This window comes from Amyelois transitella, chromosome 15, assembly GCF_032362555.1.
Source record: "Amyelois transitella isolate CPQ chromosome 15, ilAmyTran1.1, whole genome shotgun sequence".
Classification (NCBI taxonomy): Eukaryota; Metazoa; Arthropoda; class Insecta; order Lepidoptera; family Pyralidae; genus Amyelois; species Amyelois transitella.
In genome coordinates this window covers 1,795,832-1,817,659 of record NC_083518.1, presented here as the reverse complement: position 1 = coordinate 1,817,659, position 21,828 = coordinate 1,795,832, and the positions used below count along the sequence as shown (strand labels likewise).

Sequence of the window (21,828 nt, the reverse complement as noted above, 5' to 3'; positions counted from 1 at the left end):
TATTTTTTTGTCTGTCGCTAACGTTAAATAAAATTACCAATTCGACTGTTCACGAGTTATATCATTTTTAATAAAAAATAACATTTTTTTTCTATCTAATCATACAGTCCACCTTTTCACAACATTTTTTGGATACTCAAACTTGTTTTTGCATCAATATTAGAACCTATGGATTGAGGTTATATTTTTCGGTAATGGAAACAACATAAATACATAATATTAGGTATCGTGTCATAGCCAAATAGCTGAACGTGGCCTATCAGTCCGCTCAGGACTGTTGGCTCTGTCTACCCCGCAAGGGACATAGACGTGATTATATGTATGTATCGTGTCATCACGTCTATAACCTTTGCGGGGTAGACAGAGCCAACAGTCGTGGCCTTTCAGTTTTGGAAAGACTGAAAGGCCACGTTCAAAAGCTTAAACTACATTACAAGAAAATCTTACATCTTCTTGAAATAATGTTTCCGTTATCACATAGACTATTAAGTTAAACAATCCTAGTTACATACATACATACATATGGTCTCGTCAATATCCCTTGCGGGGTAGACAGAGCCAACAGTCTTGAAAAGACTGAATGGCCACGTTCAGCTATTTGGCTTAATGATAGAATTGAGATTCAAATAGTGACAGGTTGTTAACCCATAGCCTAAAAAAGAATCCCAAGTTTGTAAGCTTATCCCTTAGTCGCCTTAATTTTACGACATCAATGGGAAATAGATGGAGTGGTCTTATTCTTTTTTGTATTGGTGTCGGGAACCACACGGCATCAATACAATCCAAATCAAATCCTAGTTTATGATTAAAAATCATTGTGAGATGAAGGGTCAGGTCAAAAGTACCCGAAACCGCCGAGCTTGTATGAAGAGAGTTATAATTGTGGATGAAGCGAAGGAAGTATGCAGAGATCGTGGCAAGTGGAAAGAGGTAGTCTCTGCCTACCCCTCCGGGAAAGAGGCATGATTTTATGTATGTATGTATCATTGTGAGATCTCTATATTGTGAAATTCTAACAAGTGCAGCTATCGGGAAAATTGTACGTACCTATCATAGTTCAAAGAATAACTAGACTTTAACAGGCACTTTCACTTAACATTCGTATTGTCCACGCAAATGGCAGATAACCATATTGTTAGTTTAATAGAGCTATTTTACTTTGTAAATCTGTATTGAGAATGCATAAATAAATTATTATTAACTAATTTTTAATGTTAATTGGATAATCGTTTATTTTAAAAATATTCAGTTGCCTGAAAAGTATGTCGAAAAAGGCGACTAAGGGATAGGCTTACGAATTTGGGATTCTTTTTAAGGCGATGGGCTAGCAACCTGTCACTAGTTGAATCTCAATTCTATCGTTAAGCCAAATAGCTGAACGTGGCCATTCAGTCTTTTCAAGACTGCTACCCCTACAGGCTCTGTCTACCCCGCAAGGGATATAGACGTGACCATATGTATGTATGTATTCAGTTGTCTGAATGTGTATCAAAATTAGTTCCTTATTTCCTTATCTCAGTTCTATCATTACTAAGCCAAAAAAGCTGAACGTGGCCTTTCAGTCATTACAACACTGTTGGGCGTGTCTACCCCGCAAGGGATATAGACGTGATAATATTATGTATTTATGTTGTTTCCATTACCTACCGAAAAATATAACCTCAATCCTTACGTTCTAATATAATTATATTGATGCAAAAACGAATTTGAGTATTGTATGTATGGAAAATATCTTGGACAACAAGGTTTGCGGTTTAAAACTGCTCATCAAAATGAGACTATTCATTTGGCTGCTTCCAAAACATCATACATTTGAAACCCTTGAGAATTTTCATAAATGTTAATCAACAAAGCGCTGAATTATGATTCATGCCATCTAACGGAACATTCCTACAATTTGTAAAGTATGTAGTTTTAAACTGACTGCTTTGCAAAAAGTTTAGAAACATTTGGCTTGAATGCTGCCAGCTTCGTTTTAGTTTATAATAATGCTATGAGATGGCGCTTTCAATTTTGGGGTATATTTTGAGACCGGACAAAAAATGGAGGTGTTATGATAACAACTTAAAATTTTGTGTGAATATTGACTCTACAGTATGGATATAATTATTATAAGTACTTCATTCAATATTGAACATCAATCATTCAAAACTGAAAACCTGTCTAAAGAAAATTTTTAAGGATACCTTGGTTGACTTTGATGTCAACATTCATTTGACAAGAGATTGTGAACATGATGTACAAAATTTCTACGGAAGTGAAGCATCGGACCAAAGCTAACAAGAAACGAGTGAGGTCTACAAATCAACTTAAGGTGAATACATATTTTCTGCATGTATGTAACCCAATAACTTTCGAACCGTTAGTCTGATTTAGATGAAATTAAAAATACGTGTAGGATCTGACAATAGTGACAATAGAATTTTAAAGTAAGTGGGACATTTAAATAGGTTCAGTAGTTTTTGAGATATTGATTAATTTGTATAAAATTTAATAGCTCGCGAGATCTTATTTCACAGCGAACGACTGTTAATGATGATTACTGAGACTATACTTATTATATATATTATGAATCAGTTCTAATAAGGAAATCGCACGAGACGTGTGAAGAATTAATTACTTAAAAAAGAATAGTGTTCCAAGATTTAGATGTTCCTAGGGCTAATTACAATTGACTTAAATTTTGTACTAATATTATAAAGCTGAAGAGTTTGTTTGTTTGAACGCGATAATCTCAAGAACTAAGAAAATTATTTTTGTGTTGCATAGACCATTTATCGAGGAAGGCTTTAGGCTATATAACATCACTCTGAAACTATTAGGTGTGAAGAAATAATTGAAAATGTGTCAAAAACGGGGAAAGTTATTCATCCTTGAGAGCTTCAATGATGCCCAAAATAACTATTCCACGCGGAAGAAGTCGCGGGCACAGCTAGTACACAATAAAGCACGCCATTTGCACGGGTGTGAGAGCGGCCGGTGAAAATGTTTTCAAAAGTGAAACCGGGTAACCAGCCTTGACCGTCACGCAGAGAAATGTATGGAGTCGTGTTAAACTTATTTTATTCCCCCATACAATAATATTGAAAAATAGATAAATAAATGATACAGTTAATGACAGAAAAACATACAAGATATTCTGTTAATACAAATAGTTATACAGACTCAGGTTTTTCTGCTTTTGAATGTACTAATTACAAACTTATAAAATGGATGAAAACAGACCTAAATCTTGGGCTTTTTTGAACTCACTAATGGCCGCTGGCCGAAAAAACAATGCAAACAATGACGTCGTTTTTTGAACATCCAAAGGATTACTTTGGACGCTTATGATGAGCTAGTTGGTAACTTGGGCTATTTTACAAAACATTACAGAGAATTTGTATAAAAAGGCGTTTGCACTAGTATGTACATTACATATAGTCACATCTATATATCCCTTGCGGGATAGACAGAATCTTTAGTCATGAAAAGACTGAAAGGCCACATTTAAGATAAAATTGAGATTCAAATAGTGACAGGTTGCTAGCCCATCGCCTACAAGAGGAATACCAAGTTCATAAGCCTATAGCTTATTCGCTTATTACGACATCCGTGAAAAAGAAATGGAGTGGTCCTATTCTATTTTCTAATGGTGCCGGGAATCTATAAATAATAATCTAAAATCTAAATACTAATCTACTACACCATTAGAAAATACACACACTTCTAACGAGCTATTACGTAACATCACCTATTTATTATTATTTATTTTATAAAACATCTTCTACAATTTGTTGAAATTTTCGTAGGAGTCACCTGCGGCATTGTAATTTTAGAACTAATTATTCGCATTTTGTGTGACAACACTCCACAGACGTCACTGTTCCCCATTTCTTTTGGACCACCATTTTGGCGTTCGGCGGACGAAAGTGCTTTGTATCTTGCTCTTATAATACCTACTGATGGTTCTATTACGCTTTCCAACTTACTACCGTGATGCAATTCCGTTCGGTAAGTGTGACAGAGCTAGCGACGTAACAGTAGGTAGTGTTTTGTTGCCGGTTTTTTTGCTAACTTGTTTATGTTTTTGAATCGTTGGCTGTTATTATTGTAATGTATGTCCGGTTTTGGACCAGCTTTGAAACTTTTTGCTACGTTGTTATATTGGAAGTTAATTTTTTTTTCAAACCCATTTAAATACCTTCAATCCCAAATCTTACCTTATCAATATTTACTTTTTTGATTTGATATTTTTAGATTTTTTTTAGGCGATGAGCTAGCAATATGTCGCCTCACCTACAAGTTTTACATACTAATAAAACAAATAATATCAGGTCGCTTGTGCCATTTTCCCTTTACCTCTCAGTAATTTAACGTTAATCAAACTCAATTCGCCACATGTTGGTTTAACAAAACTATCTTTAGTTTGGCACTAAAACGGAATGAGCCACAACTATTTGGACACAAACACAGCCCTAGGGAAGGTCGGCTAATGTTTTGTTAATTGTTTAGCTTTCGAGGCTAATCCGCCTCGTTATAGGCACTTAAAGCAGGATTGTTCTAATGTATTGTGACACTTTCGGGACTATTTCCAGGATTTAGTGAACATGCATACATACATATAATCACATCTATATCCCTTGCGGGGTAGACAGAGCCAACAATCTTGAAAAGACTGACAGGCCACGTTCAGCTGTTTGGCTTTATGATGGAATTGAGATTCAAATAGTGACAGCTCCTAGCCCAACATATAGGCGTAGTAAAGTAATTATTTTCTTAAATTATTCAATTGTTTTCACGAGCGATTGGGCACGCGTCTACCCCAGTAAGTAGGTTAAAAAAAACACGAATGTCAACTCATCTGGAAGCAGGCCTGGTTTTCCACATAAATAAAGCCGAGGACACACAATAAAGAGAGCCTTTTTATGTGCACCCATTATATTTACACCTGCCTGATTAAGGCCGTGACTGTGATTTTGAAGCGGCTTCTTATTTATAATTAACTTAAAATAGAATAGAAATTATTTATTTTCAAAATTGGACACAACATAAGTACATAAAATCACGCCTCTTTTCCGGGGAGGTAGGCAGAGACTACCTCTTTCCACTTGCCACGATCTCTGCATATTTCCTTATGAAGACCTAGACGAACGTATCTTGATCAAATTAAGGACGTCCTGGCAAATGGTCAGGTCAAGAAGAGTACCCTAAACCGAGCGAAAGAAGTATGCAGAGATCGTGGCAAGTGGAAAGATGTAGTTTCTGCCTACTTCTTCAGGAAAAAGGCTTCTACAAGTGATCTCATGTATGTATGAATATATTGCTTGTAATACCGTGTGGTTTCCAGCCCTAGTGTCTATAGGTCCACATGTCTATACACCATGAATGTCGTCTAAATGACGACTAAGGGAATGGGCGCACATTCATCTACATAATTCAAATTCTATGACAGTGAAGACTGGTTTGGCAGTGAAGAATAAAACAATTGAATAATTAAAAAAAATACTTACGTCTATATATTGTGAGCTAGGAACTGGCACTATATGAATCTGAATTCCATCATTTAATCAGCGAGCATAGTCTTTTCCAGACTGTTGGCTCTGTCTACCCCGCAAGTGGTATCGACGTGACGTATATGTGTGTAAAATGTGAAACCGCTATAAATTTACAAGTGGACTTACAATAGTTGGTCAACGTGGTCATGCGAAAGGATATTGTGACCCCTCTAAGTACAGCTTAGCTCCCAATAATGATTGATGTCAGATTGTAAACAACCTAACTTAGTCAAAAAGCTACATTCACTTTCACTTACTCACATGTGTTAAGGCTATATAACTATCGCTCATCAGATTAAAAAAGTTTTAGAATTAAGCGGCTAATACAAAGTGTGGTTCCCGGCACCAATACAAAAAAGAATAGGACCACTCCATCTCTTTCCCATGGATGTCGTAAAATGCGACTAAAAGGTAGGCTTACAAACTTGGGATTCTTTTTTAGGCGATGGGCTAGCATCCTGTCACTATTTGAATCTCAATTCTATCATTAAGCCAAATAGCTGAGCCATTCAGTCTTTTCAAGACTGTTGGCTCTGTCTACCCCGCAAGGGATATAGACGTTACCATATGTATGTATGTATGTACAAAGTGTTTAAATTGGATAAATGTGTGCTTTAGTATAGTGATTTTTATGACACAAGACTTGCCCGGGAGTTTAATTCCGTCAAAATTTCTAAGAAGGAAATTTGAGTATTCAACATATAACAAATTCCATAAAACGTATAAGTATGTTCGCTGCGAATTTTCCTCGCGAACACTTTCAACATACATACTTAGAGTCACGTCTATATCCTTGCTGGGTAGATAGAGACGACAATCTTTAAAAGACTGAAAGGCCACGTTCAGCTGTATGGCTGAATGATAGAATTGAGTATCAAAAAGTGACAGGTTGCTAGCCCATCGCCTACAAGAAGAATTCCAAGTTTATTCTCTCCTTTAATCGCCTTTTACGCCATCAATGGCCAAGAAAGATAATTTATGAAAATCTCAAACTATACCGATTTTGATGACCCAACTTGAAATTTCCATTGGCAGATTCTATATAAGTACATTTTACATTTCAATTTCACAAACAAACATACACACAAAAAATGATTTTTTGCCCCATGTTGACCTCACCTCACTCGCTTCGCTCTGTCAATAAAAGGTCCCGTAGTTGTACGGACAAATATACAAATCCCTCTTTATAATATTAGTTAGTACGTAACTTATGTTAAACTAAAGATATAAAAAAAAATATAAGTAATAAAAAATCTTGTGACAAAGGTGGCCGACCTAGCCCGACCGGAGATTTTCACGGGACGATTGCAAGAAAGTGCAAGTGAAAATAAGAAATTGTCTCTGGCCGTAGAAAGCATAGAGTTGGCGTTAAATAAGAGCAGTAACACCGTGACCACGATTGTTCTCTATGGCACAATCGTAGGGCTTTGGAGGAAATAGAAATTTTACAAGAAGGTACCTAAAGTTAGGTTACTTTAGGTACCTTCTTGTAAAATTTCTATTTTAACCTAACCTAACCTATTGTATTTTTTAAATTCGTTAATTCTTCGTGAAATACTTTGTACTAACCAATCTAGCTAATTATGGGCTGGTGGCTGTGTTTTAATGGTCGAAATCATGGGTTTGAATCCTGCTGGCGGTTTATTACCTTCCAGTCTTTCAACTAATCTAGTTTGGAAAGAATATCGCTTCAAATAGTTAGCCGACAGTGTTTAAATCATGACAATCACTCAGACTGAAGATAAACATAAGTTGTTATGCAGAAATAAAACTGGTCAAGTGTGAGTTGGCCCCTCACATATAGGGTTTCGTATCATCTAATATGCATAGAAATTTTATCTCATAAACTGATGGATTTTGTTCAAACAAATTTTGGTTTAAACTTCATTGAATTCATCTTCATTACTCATTTCTATCATTAAGCCAAACAGCTCCACGTGGCCTATCAGTCTTTTCAAGTCTAGTGTTGACCCTTTCTACCCCGCAAAGAATATAGACGTGATTACATGTATGTATCTTCGTTCCAAACCTTTCAAATCGGCGTATTTATGCGTAGACTGATTAAGTACCATCCATACAGTCTCCAGCTGCAACGTATTTTCCATTCCGCTAAGAAGCCCCAAAAAATATAGTTACGAGTATTGCAATGTCATTTTGCACCACAATAAACGGACAATTTTTGCACTCTCTTCGCATAGACTAGTACATCATCAACAGAACAAAAGATTACGTAACTTTCCCGCGAAGATTTTCACCTTTCTAGCAAATTGCCGCTCCGGTTTTTGTTTGTTATGGCTGATCCGAGGCTAATGAATCGTTGGCAACGGGCACTTTGTCCATTGGATCATTAACTCTAAGTGAATAATAAGAAAAAAAATTGCCAACATTATCCTCCTGGTAAGTACCGATCATACGCTTTGAGTGTCTATGATCTAATTGATATCCTTGATTAGGTTTACGAAGCTGACTACCTGATCTATGAATATTTTTTTTGCTTTTAATAATATTAATTTGAGATTGTGTCTAGTTTTTCTCAAATCTTTGCATGTTCTGCTTTACTTCGGAGGCAAGAGTCTGTATTATTTGTCTCTAGTCTTCAGCATCCTCTCTCTCAATAAATTGAGACCTTTATGACAACGCGGCTCGTGGAGACAACGGGAGAATTGAAATTGAATTGTTTTCCTCAATGCACAAGTCTTGCAATTCAGCGGGGGAACGCTGCTTGCAGGGTACGGTGATCTCATGTGGCGCATTGAAGGATTATTTTTATTTATAATTTTAATTTCTTTTGATGTTTTTATTTAAAAATAAATAACTGATAGTTCCCAAAAAAATTATGTCTTTGTATGTATATTTCAATATAAAACTTACGACATTTGTCCGTTGGTTTGGGGAAAAGGATTTATATATTTTATATGGTTGTCTCAATTTAATGAAAGTGAAATCATAAAAAATCGCGACTATTTGCTGAGCTTCCACCAAAAACGTCGCGCTCACGACCTCGCTAACCTGACCATCAATTGTTTCTATCACATCGTCAGCCGGAGTAATGTCTTGCACGTGACTCATAAAACTTTTTCCGACCTGCCTGACTCTCTCCGTAATGACGGCATTATCCCTATCGCGATCAACTCGCTCTAATTCTAATGCACGCATCCGCCCGACATCGGCGTTTTAAATTTTATGAGTATGTCTCAGTGATGATAAGGTATCTTTACTATTAACTGCTGGTAAGTAGTTTATTTTTTTTAAAAGAAAGTGGATTAATAATTTTTGATTATTTCTTTTCTTTTTCTTCTTTGTTGAAGCTTTTTTTACAGGAGCTCTTGCCAGTGTTGAGTTTTAGGCAGTCTTCGATAAAGAACATTTAACTCTTTATATAAATTCTTGTCGAGGTATAGCTGCAGGTGCTTTGCCTAGTTCTATCTTGGAAATTATTAGGACGACATTAAAAGACACTAAATTAAGTATAACACTCTCCAACACTGATGGTTGCCCAAGAACACTTAATAAAGAAGGTTTTAGGTTACTAACCTTCGAGGTTACGATGATGTTATAGTATCAGAATTTTTGATGATTGCTCTTCTTCAGAATACTTATTATAAAAGCCGATTCAAGATATTAATCAGTAACAGAGGTAGGTATGAAAAAATACGATAACTGCTTTACGCATTGTGAATTGTCATTTATTTCGACTTTGAATTTCTTATTTGTATCGCAATATTTCACGCTGGAGCGAGTTCGGTGTAAAACTGGAACCTCCTCATCATCTATTGTGCGAACGCTTTGTAGCTTTTCCCCATTATTTGCGGAGAAAATTGTACAAAATGAAAAATGTTTTCACCGGCGGGTCGCGGCCCTGTGAGAGTCGCGATGTTCAATTAAGATAGAATCGTAATTATGTTGCTCATTGGTCGTGACCGAACTCGATTGCAATGAGCGTTAGGATTGACGCACACAGGATTGGATAAGCTTCTAAGTTTTTCAGTTGATGTCATCGGTTATTGACTGCATGCAAGTAAGTCAAATGTATACCATATGGCTGAGAGATCTTAGGGTGTCATTCTCTTGTTGAGACGTGATTGTTATGCAATAGAAAGGAAGAAATCTTAAAAAATAAATTTCTATTAAGTATATCTATTACTATTAATTGAAAATAGTCATCCAAGAAATTAAATTTCAAAAAGTTAATGTAAGTATACTATTATTGATGGTCGCATCTTCATAAATTAACCAAAGAACCACAATGTTATTAATGATTGCAAAAGACATCCCATAACTATAAAATTGGAAAATAATCCGAGCAAATTCCTGTCAACATTGGTTAATATGCGGCGACCCTAAGAGCATTGGGAGGGCATCAACTGCATCCACAATCAAAACTATATCAAAGCTGTGCAGCGGCCGCCAGCTCTCAGTGCCCGCGCGTCCGCCACCGCGCCACTTCGCGGAGTGAAAGTGACTCGATGAAAATGACAGTGCGTATATTAACCTTTTGCGTGCTCCTGGCTTTGGCCAATTCCAACGAGAGCGAACAAGTGAAAACCTACAAGTTGGATGTGCCGGGAAAAGAACCAATAACAATCATCGAGAAGACACCAGAGTTCCCGAAATGGAGAGAAATTTCATTGGATACCAATCGCGAAGCCGAACTGAAAAATCTTATGACCCATATCGTGCACGATGTGAATGGAACGCCACGATGTTATGGTCCGTCTTGCCAGGAAGGATTTAATGGAGATGAAGGACCACATGATGGACTTGAGGACTTCACAAATGAAAATGATAAACTTAAAGATTTCCGCGATTTTTCTCAAGATCGCTTACAAGCTATTACGGCATTGGCGGAGAAATTGAAAAAGGATAAAATCAAAGCTGATAGGTATTCAGCAATAGAAACAGATCGCTATCAGCCCGTGAATAATGATCGTTATCAATCTGTTGATAATGATCGCTTCCAATCAGTAGAGTCAGACCGTTATCAATCCATGGAAAATAACAACAACGACGATGGCAACAGCGGTAAAGTTTATACCACTTGGAATAGACTTAAAGTGAAGCAACATAAGCATCCCTTTGATGATAAAGATGGTTGGGTAACACTTGAACCTGTCGCGTGGTCTACAAGCAAAATATCAAAATGGAAACCTAATATCAAAAAACAGAAACCTAATCACTGGTACGAAGATGAAAATAGGTTCCCAAGTGATGATAGATACACTTCAACGCAAGATCCGGGAAATAGTTACAGCTATCCACAAAAACGGCCGACTTTATTGCGACCGGGATTCCTCAACAACAAATTACAAACGACTCTTGATTTTGAAGATGAGACCCCTTCAAAACCATCGTGGAATAAGCCAATACAATCCTCGTATACTTCGACATGGTCCCCCGATGAAGGAAGAAGGCCACATAAGCCAAATTGTGATTCCGACGAGCATTCAAGTGATGACACTGTATTTTATGGTATATCAGACTCTATAGTGACCGATCATCGACCATCCCACTTTCCTTACGAGTACGAAGCACTTCATCAAGCCATACAAAAACGGCCAATGCGAAGACCAACTCAAGTTGTTTATGCTGGATCTCCTGACTCAGACAACGATCGCGGTTCAAGACCACCGTACGGTGATGGACAATGGGTTCTGCTTTCAACAACAAAGGGATATAGAAACAAGAAGCGTCAAAGGTCTTTGAATATTCCAACAGATGACACGAATGAATTCGGGTCAGTAACATCGCACCAAGCTGTTTCGTTAACAGTTTTACCAGTGGATAAAGCCCACACCAATATGACGACATCCCATGGAGGTTTACTTGAAGTTGAGAAGAGTTTCCAAACAGTGGAGGAGTCTAAGCGTGATATGGACAAAAAGCATGACTTGGATGTCGCAGCGTCTCAACACAGACCTGTAAAGACTAAAGTAATAAAACGGAAGATAGCATCCAATGTTACTCCCGATAGTTCTACAATTTTAGCAGCGGTAGGAGCTGGTATGGTTCCAGCTACAATGGCCATGGTAGTCCCTATGATGTTAGGACGTCGAAAAAGAGATACTAGAAAAGAAACATTAAATTTAGACAATATTTTCTTTAGACGCCAATAGGTTAAGATATTTAGTTATTTATTTTTAGTGTAAATGCAGAAAGACTGTGATTGAATTATTTAATAAAAAATTATACCTGTTGATGATACTTTAGTTCACTATAAGTATGTTGTGTTTGTAACATGTGTTATTTGTTCCTTTATATCGTTGTTTTGTGTAAACATAATGATTATTCAATTATGATTGATGTTAATTAACATAAAAAAAAGAAAATTTACTAAGCTTGTTATTTTTATAAACCCAACGAAAATAGGAAAATCATTTGATAAGCCATAGAATTTGAATTAAGTAATAAAAGTACTATGGTTATGTCATATTTTAATTGTTACTTATTTGTGATAATTTATTCAATTTTTTTTATAATTATAATAAAATAATTTGTTATAAAATATTGATTCTTTATTTGTTAATTTCCGGTACATATATTCACCATATAAATTTTACATATTTATATGTTATGATTAAAAAAACATTAACTATACTACCCATAACTACTTTCTGGAATGCTTGAAATCATAATAATATCACCGTTTCTCTTAATTTGGATTGTAGAATTTCCCTTTTTTTAATAATATTTTTATACATACACCATGGGTATTTTTCACATACATCATCTACATTTTCAACAAAGTATTACTTTAATTCGACTTAACTTCAAACAACGCATTTCAGGTATAAAAACTAGCTAAATAAACAAACATTCTCTACCTTGGTTCACAAATACACAAAATAAGTAAAACAAAGTATGAGCAAACAGTACTTTAGTCTACTGCTAATTTGAACAGTTTTCTACTCAGAGTATATACCACTGACATTAATACTGAATTCTGAGCAATAAGGGCCAAGCAGTAAGAAATATTTGAAGAGACACAAGAATATATAAAAGTTTCTCCAATCTTATCATTGTTTATTATCATTGGAATACTTAGAAGAAACTCTGATATTATCTTCATTGCGACTGCACTTATTTCAAAGTCACTCCGTAATATATTTTTGTCTCCTGTAGATCCATGTCTCACTGATGGGCAAAAAGTCTCACATATCACTTTTCGGGTTAAAACTTTAAAGACAGTGGACATAACAATGATTAGATGTTACTAATTTATAATTATAAAAGTTCTACATTAACAATTATAGTCGATCCCCACAACAGACCTCGTGATTATGTTCAGCGCTACCTAGTAAGTTTTCTATAGTAATTATTATCTTGCAAATTATCGAATCCATTTTGATGCCTAACGAAATTCAATAATGTAGGTTTTCATAAAATTCACATTTTCCAAATTTCAAGGAGAATAGACCCTCTCTGAAGGTCTCCTTGTTTTCACAAATACTCGTACATCCGTCTGGTTTTTGGGTATGTTCACGATTCAAATTTCGATTTCTACTACAAAATTTATTCAGACCTCGCTAAACATTTGAGTATTGTCCAATCACGGTAACATAACGAATTTCAACAACGTCTATGAGAAATAAATATTTTTATAACACGATATCTTTTCTACCAAACTTCTGCTTGACTATCGGTCGAAGTCCTTGTAATAATATTTGGGCTCCCGATCCCTCACGCTGCGGTTAGTCAAGGTGTTGTACTTGTCTGAGCAGAGAACCTCCCCAGGTCGACTGTAGATGTTCCCTGTCCTGATGGCTTCCATCAGATATTTGACGCTGAACAGGCAAATTATCAGGAGCACTGAAAAAGGAATTTGTATTAGTACATTAAAAAAAATTGCTTTTGAATTGATGTGCTCTTTTTAAGATACGTTTATTTTATGATTACAATTTGAATATCATCTGTTTTCATCAACAGTTTTCAAGACTGTTGGATCTGTCTCTAGGGATATACATAGACGTGACTATACGTATGAATATATGTATGTATGTACTGACCATTAGACAAAACAATAAGTCCAATTTGAATCCAGCCTTCAGAGACAGCTTCCCAAACAATCAGTATCACTGTGAAGAACATGTGGAAGAAACTGTACACGAAGAATGTGGCCACCAGACAATGATTCGCCTGAAAACAATAACAAATAATGTACACCTTATATCGATGATGTTTACAATTGTGAAAAATTTAATAATGTTATTGATTTGGCATAAGAAATGTTCCATTTAACTATAGGTACGGGAATATCTGACCAATAATTTGACTAATTATTCAAAAGCGCTGATAAATCGTGAGTATAAGAATATAATGTTATGGTACTTAAATCATCAAGATATAAAGGTATTTGTTATTTTCCGCGTGTAACTTGTGGATGCAGAAGGAAAAAGGCTAAAAACACTAATATTAAATATTATTATTAATTTCCTGTCGTAGGCTTGTAGTGAATTTCTTGTTCTGAATTTCTCTTTAGTTTAAGTTCTATTCTCATTTTTTTTTATTGTACATAAATGTATAAATAAATATTAATAATAAATATTCAATGAAAAATTAAATGAAAATTTGATTAGGAAGGAAGGAAACAACATTTATTTTATTCATTACTTATAAATTGTTCCGCTTTTAACGGGGGAACATTTCAACGAATATTATAGCCTTAGTTTATTGCCCATTCACGCGTTAAAACGTAACTACATGGTTGTTAAAACTATGAGTCTTTAGATATTATCAGTACAAAACACGCAATGGAACACACGCCAGAATATTTCCTATTTCCATGTTCCATTACTTCTTATGTAACATACAATCACGCAATGATACCAAAAAGTCAGCCTTTGTGACGCAGCGGTAGTGCCCTTATCTGTGACACAGTAGGTCCAGGGATCGAATCCCGGCCAGGGTAAGACGAGAAACTTATTCCGATTGACCCAGTCAAAGTATTTATCATAAAATATAGTATCGTTGATTAAGTATCTCATAACACACGTCTTAAACTTACTTTGAGGTTAACTCAATCCGTGTAATTTGTCAGAAATAATGAACCAATTAAACGATTTTTTTGATTATGCAAAAAAACCTGTGGTCTGCAGAATGCTTTTATGAATATGCGAAAGTGTCATGAAAGTGCGAGTGGAGATTTGTTTGGCTCAATGGACGTGAAAATGCACTTTCATTTTTGCTTACTTTCATGCTTCTTTTAATTTTGGAAACTTGCCTTATTGACAGTCACAGTAGTATGATTTTTAAGTTCGTGCATCTTCTTATAAAAAAAATCCCAATTGACATTTTGAAGTTCAGAGCCCCCAAAATACTAAATTGAGTGATATCTTCTTTTCTAGAGAGAAAAATGCGAAAGTTCTTAGAAGAGATTTTGAGGCGAATAGTTTAAGATGAATAAAATAATTTTAGCATTGTGCGTGGTCAATTTTGGTGACCATATGGAGCCGTCAGAGTAGAATAGCACTACCTCATATTTCTTGTGGGTAGCATAAGAGGTGATTAAGGGATTAAACGGGAGGTGGGCAGTAGCGCCTCCTACGCTGATATGACAACATAGTCCAGAATCAATAGACACTGCGGTCACCGACCCGCCTGCCCAGCGTGATGACTGTGGGTCAAATCCCCCCATTTCTGGGGAGATCTTAGTCCTGCAGTGGTCTTTTATGGTAAGGAGTTCCGTTAAGGGAAGGTGGTAAACTAGTAGTTACGAAGGCGATAGTGAAAGTGTTCTTCTTCCTGAAGACGTTTTCATATTTGATGAATTTGCTATAAAGAGTGTAAAATGTTACTGACCTGATATGCTCCGCAGACCAACATAATACCAAAGAGAAACAGCAAGATGGCGATACCGCAGTATGTGGTGTAGTAGCTCATAGTGATGTAGGCGACTAGGGAGGCGTTGGTCTTCCCGAAGATATTCTCAAGGTTTTGGAAGTTGCGGAATTTCTCATGTTCATAGTCTTTAGAGACCATGGTGAGACCCAGTTCGTAGAGGTGGTACCCGAACACCATTAGTGCTATCGTCTGTAAAAATAAATAAGAATCAGTATAAAGGAGAAACTGCAAAAGGGAACAATCAAATTGTAATTGTCTGTCTATGTATAGTATGGTTCTTTTTGATAACATGACAAAAATTAAGGCATGAAAGTCTGACACTAAAATAGCGCCTGACGTTATAATAATAGCAGAATAGCTGCCAAGAGTCATTGCTGTTTTTTTTTGCATACGAACAAACATACGAGCAAATCGGTGGAAGATTACAGCATAGATGGTATGTAAGTACTTAAGTGACAATACTTACGATAACTATGTAGCCTAAAACAATGTTCCCCGTTCGAAGCGGGAAACAAAAGAGAAACTTTCTTGTCATCTTTGGTTCATCTGCGTATCTGAAACAAAATAATTTTTGACAGTAATTAATAGTAAGTAATAAGGTAATAGTGTAGTGTAGATATAAAATACGTTAAGTCCGATTGTATTTAATTCAATTTCATCTTAACGCACAAGAGAATACTACTGTATTCCCTACTTATTAAATAACAAGCGAGAAATAAAATAAAAGAATATATCGTGTGGTTCCCGGCACCAATTTAAAAATAATAGGAATAGGACCACGCCTTTCAGTCTTTTGATGACTGTTGGTTCTGTCTAGTCCGCAAGTTATATAGACGTGATAACATGTTATGTTTATGTTATCAGGAATAATAATATTACATAGTTGGGCTGTTTAAAACAACAGTAGGTAAAGCTTTCGGCTCAACTTTGCAAAGAAATCCAAAGTTATTCTTTTTGCCATTGCGAACCAATTAAGCGATCTACTGATACTATTCCTACTAGTATCAGCTAATGTGAAAATTACCAGTTCATATCATGTTTGACTTTGTGTTAAAATATGACTTATTCAATCCAGTATCAAAGTCAAAAGGCGCACCCCGGGCTCGTCTGCAGAGACGTGAGGATGTGACCATGACTACCGCAAGGAGGTTTATAAATACGACAAAAGCACGGGAGTGAAATCGCGGGCGAACTGTACATACCGATAAATAATAAATATATACATATATATATATATACATATAATCAAGTCCACATTGCGGGGTCGACAGAACTTACAGTCTTGAAAATACTGAAAGGACACGTTCAGCTGTATGGCTCAATGATGGAATTGAGAATTAAATAGTGACAGGTTAAATTGCTAACCCACCAAGCCTACAAGAAGAATCCCACGAGTAAAAGCCTTTCCCTTAGTCGGCTTTAACGACATCCAAGAGAAAGATATGGAGCTTTCCCTTAGTCGGCTTTTACGACATCCATGGGAAAAATATAGAGTGGTCCTATTCCAAAGTGTCTGGAACCACACGGCGTTAATAAATGATAGACTAAACGAAGCTGGGATAGGTTGTTTTGTGATCGATATTTGTGATCGCCCAATAACAATAGCGCGTCTACCCCACCCATATTACAATGGGCAACATATAACAAACAGTTATAACCATAAGATATTACGTCGATCGATATAACAACTTAACAAAACAAAACACGTTTCTTAGGGTCTTTTTAACTACAGGAACAATACAAGCAGAACTCTATAAACGGATGAGAAACTACCGGGAGGGTCGACAAAGATGGGTTCATTAAACTCTGCTATTGTTACAAAACAGTTACAAATTCCCAGGGTATGATTACAGACCTAACTCCTTCGTCATTTCTTGCGTTTAGTTCATCGATGCTGAATGCTAAAGAACTGAAATTGGCAAGCCTGCAACCGCTGTTCGCCATTTAAAAATTGGAGAACAACAAACACACAACCGTTGTCGTCGGCGACTTTACTAGAATGTTCTATTTTTGGGCTTCCATTGGCATCTGCGGCCAGCTTAATTAGGTCTCCCGTGGCGCGCAACGAGATGTATCCAATGGTTCAATGTGTATTGGTTTGGAAGTGGCATGGTTCGGTGGTTAGTTGTATAAAGGTTATTGTAGCGGAGGGTGGCTTGCCAAGGTCGGGATGTGCTCTATAAAAAGACACGTCCATAAGGGATGTTGCGAGCGTGTTATCTGAAAGTATGACAGGACGAAATAGGAAAGTTTAACATTTTTTTTTACCCACTTTGGTAAAGGATCTATTTGGAAGGGTGTTAGTTCACGATTTTCCGAGCTACGTTTATTGTTTGACGCAGTGGTTCTGTGTATGAATTACTTTATTCGCATGGGTCTTGGATGTTTATTTATTTAGAATAATAATAATAACATTTAATTGATTAAATTGTATTAGATATAATTAGACTAATAGTAGACATGACCATATGTATGTATGTATGTAGATATAATTAAACTTAAGTTATGTTTTAGTTCGGCCTATAGTTTTAGTTTATTGTTTATATTTGTACTTAGTTCTAATTTTGTTCATTATGTATATTGTAAAATACCTATGTATAATTATAATTGAGTTTTGTTATTGTAACAAGACTTACTTCGGGGTTAGCACAATCTCTGTAAGTCTCGTTTATCGTATTTCTGAGTTACTTATCTGATTCAGATGGGCTACCTCTCATTTCTACATACATGAATACATTAAATTAGGTCTTTTTTCCTGGGTGTACGCAAAAACTACATCTTTCCACTTGCCACGATCTCTGCATACTTCTTTCGTTTCATTCACATTCATAACTCTCTTCATGCAAGCTCTGCGGTTTCGGGCACTCTTGACCTGACCCTTTACCAGGACGTCCTTAATTTGATCAAGATACGTTCGCCTAGCTCTAGGTCTAGGCCTTCCCACTCCGACCTTTCACCAACCTGCACATTTCAAATGTTATAAGGTCGTATACCATAACGAAGAATAATTGTAAGATTTTAGCATATTGTTTAAGATTTATGCGAAAACTTAGTCCTAATTTCCTTTCCTAACATTTGATTTTGATAAATGGTGTCATTAATTTTAGTGTTACGCATGTAAGGCTTTATGAGCCAATTACGAACAATAAATGAAGTACTATGTAATAGGATATTTTGCGTGTTATATTATATGTTACTAGATTTTGTTGAAAATCTAGGGAGATTAAAAAATTTTTTTTGATTGTACTGATTCTTAGATGACAACGAATACTGGACAATGTCCACAAATTGGGTTATATTAGCCCTAAAGTTATTTCGAGACGAGTGGAATGCTACTTATTAGTATTTTTATATTAAGATTTCAAAACAATGTCTGTATAACAATGCGTACGCTTTGTTCACAAGAGCTAGTCTGGTCATATCATTGTCTTGGGAAATGCAAACATCGTTAGCTGATTTGTTTGAGCTGCTGGAATCATGTTTGATCGTTTTGTGCAAGCCACAGAGCTAAGAACTGGGAACTTAGTAGCGACTTCAACTAAGAAGAACGCTTACGTTACTTCAGTGCACTGTGGTGTTCATAATAGGAATAATTGCAGTCGTTTCTAATACCTAAGTCAATATTTCTATTCTTTCATATCTTTTCCATGGAGGTCGTAAAAGGCAACTAAAGAAGCCCGCAGCTTCGCATGAGTAAAACGGAAAATGACCATAATTCTTGTTCCGCGGGAATTTTGGTATAATCCAGAATTCCACATAAATAACAAAGGTACACGCCAAATTTCAAGTCTCAAGACCTTTCGGCTATGCGTTGATATATCAGTCAGTCATTCACTTTCTTCTTTAATATATGTATTTAGATTGATCGATATAAATTCTGTATAAGTATTTATTATAAAATATAGTATCTTGAGTTAGTATCTCGTAACACAAGTCTCGAACTTACTTCGAGGCTAACTCAATCAGTGTAATTTGTCCCGTATATAATAATATATATATATATATATATATATATATATATATATATATATATATTTAAAATATGCCGTGCGTACGTACAAACTTGGGATTCTTTTTTAGGCGATGGGCTTGCAACCTATCACTATTTGAATCTCAATTCTATCATTAAGCCAAATAGCTAAACGTGGCCATTCAGTCTTTTCAACACTGTTGGCTCTGTCTAGCCCACAAGGGATATAGACGTGACCATATGTATTTTTAAATTGGCATTCTGAAGTAGACCACCGGTGGGCTTTTTACCTTGGTGGATCACTGGCATGTCCCGGTATCCTGTGGTAAACCGCAAGATGATAACTGTCGTGCAGGAATCCAAGGAATCCAAGGATGATTATATAACGGTATCATAGCATTATCTGTCTTCTTTTTAATCTATCAAAATAATTTTAATTTTTGTGTATAAGCTTTACTTTATCATTCAAAATCATTTTAATGATTTAATTGTAACATACTTACATATAGGCTATATCCCTTGCGGGGTAGTCAGAGCCGACAGTCTTGTAAAAAAGAATACCAGCGTACCTACAAATGGTGGTAAACTTTTTTGTACCCGCTGTTCAAAATTCAGAACCGGTTATTTAACTTGTTTACGACAAATATTTGGAGCGAATTAATAAATTAATGGCGAATATAATAAACACCATTAAGAGTCGAACAAATTAACGCTTTATGATACTGCTACCACGAGGTCAACGAACTGGTTCCGCCTAATAACATTTCCAAGTTGATGTCACAATCTGTAAGATACGATGTCTCTGTGTAGAACAAAATTTACATCCAACAAATTAAATTTGATAGTTTTGATGTTTGTAACTTAATTATTCCTAAAACTTGACATTTACAGACCTACACGCCGCCCATGTAAATAGAAATACCGTTAAATTTAGTTTCGCGTAAGAATTTTTGGAAATCCAATCCCTAAGACCATAATCACCTTTGAGTCAAATTTCTAGATCCAGTGGTTTGGGTTTTTGGTATTTCAGTGTCCTCTTTCATATTAAGATACCTACCTAGATCACTTATTTATCCTTTACGGGGTATACTTAAGGTGACCATACGTCCCGCTTTCGGCGGGATTGTCCCGCTTTCAGGCTGTCTGTCCCGCTGTCCCCAGCGAGAGCAAAAATGTCCCGCTTTTGCAAGCAAACCAAATTTTTATACTTATTTTATATCAACATTGCACTCAAATCTCGCTGACGAGAACAGTCAGTCAAAAATACTAAATGTACAGACAAAATATTTTTACTGTTTTATTATATGTATAGATAATTATTTATAATTGACTTATATATTAATACTTATATATATAAATACTTATATATTTTTTTATTTACTTATATATAAAATTCCGTAAGCGTCCCGCTCTGACGCAAAAAAAAAATGGTCACGTTAGGTATACTGTGTTAAAAGTCTCGAAAATGTTTCTAAGACCTCAAGCTCTAAGAATTGAAATACAGTTAGTGTAACTAGGTCATCTAAAAGGAGAATTGCATATTTATTGGTATTTCTTTTTATTTAATTTTTCAATAGGAGTAAGTATATACATATTTACATACTTCATACATTAATTTCCCACAGAAGCAGAGCCACGGGCAACAACTCATCGTTATATGCTAAGAATATACCTACATGCTTATTCTCGACAAACAAATGCAATGTTTTCATCGAATAATGCAAAACTTGTGTGCATTTACCATTCCCCACCGGGTTAAACAATTTCTTTGCAAATGAATTGTGAAATTCTCTCGTGAATACGAAAATAGCTTGGTTAGGAACAAAATGTAATTACTTAACTCGAATAGGGACGTACAAACAGGTTTCACTAATAATAAATTTTTCCGTGACTTCCAGTTTTAGTGATAAAGCTTTTATAATTTACAAACTAATAAGGCGGAACTTTTCGTAAACATGAATAAAAACATAAATAACTTACCATAAACAAAAGTGTTTATTTTATAATTAAGTTCAAAGTAGCATCAACTATTTTGAAATAGTCACGTTTTGAACTTTCCCATGTCACGGCAATTAATTACACCCACAACACCAACCTTTTTAAGCACTGGCACTAAATAAATTAAAAAGTTTCGTTAAAAAAAAAACAAATTCGAAATTAGAACGCGCGCACGTTCGTCCCGCGGACGCGCCGTGTGAAGACCGGCGCAGAGGCACTGTATGATGTCACAAGGTCGGTCTACGCAACCTATTGACTTAAGCTTGAGTCGGAATTAATCGAGCATTGCACAAGGTCATGATGGAATGTCCAAAGGGATTTAGTATTGTATCACAGAATTATTAATAGTAAAGTTCTAGATAGTTAATTGTATTCACTTCCTTAAACACTAACTATAGAAATCTTTTGATGCCTGTGCGCACGTGCGTTGTGAAGCGACTGTGTTGTTAAACGATTGCGCGACATCTTTGCTAATATTATAAAGCT

General features: G+C 35.7%; 2 protein-coding genes across 2 annotated transcripts; one reads left to right on the top strand and one right to left on the bottom strand.

Annotated features, from left to right (window-relative positions):
- The first annotated feature begins 10,009 nt into the window (after nucleotides 1-10,009).
- LOC106130462 (uncharacterized) lies at nucleotides 10,010-11,650 on the top strand. The gene is made up of 2 exons (XM_060948330.1): nucleotides 10,010-10,428; nucleotides 10,531-11,650. The coding sequence occupies exons 1-2, from the start codon at nucleotides 10,010-10,012 to the stop codon at nucleotides 11,648-11,650; spliced, it is 1,539 nt and encodes a 512-aa protein (XP_060804313.1).
- Nucleotides 11,651-12,047: 397 nt separating this feature from the next.
- Nucleotides 12,048-21,789, bottom strand: LOC106130465 (uncharacterized). Its single transcript, XM_013329312.2, has 5 exons — nucleotides 21,325-21,789; nucleotides 15,841-15,928; nucleotides 15,333-15,563; nucleotides 13,541-13,670; nucleotides 12,048-13,343 (listed from the first exon to the last, which is right to left on the bottom strand). Exons 2-5 carry the CDS (start codon nucleotides 15,907-15,909, stop codon nucleotides 13,171-13,173), a joined length of 603 nt encoding a protein of 200 aa, XP_013184766.1. The 5' UTR covers nucleotides 15,910-15,928; nucleotides 21,325-21,789; the 3' UTR covers nucleotides 12,048-13,170.
- Nucleotides 21,790-21,828: the final 39 nt, after the last annotated feature.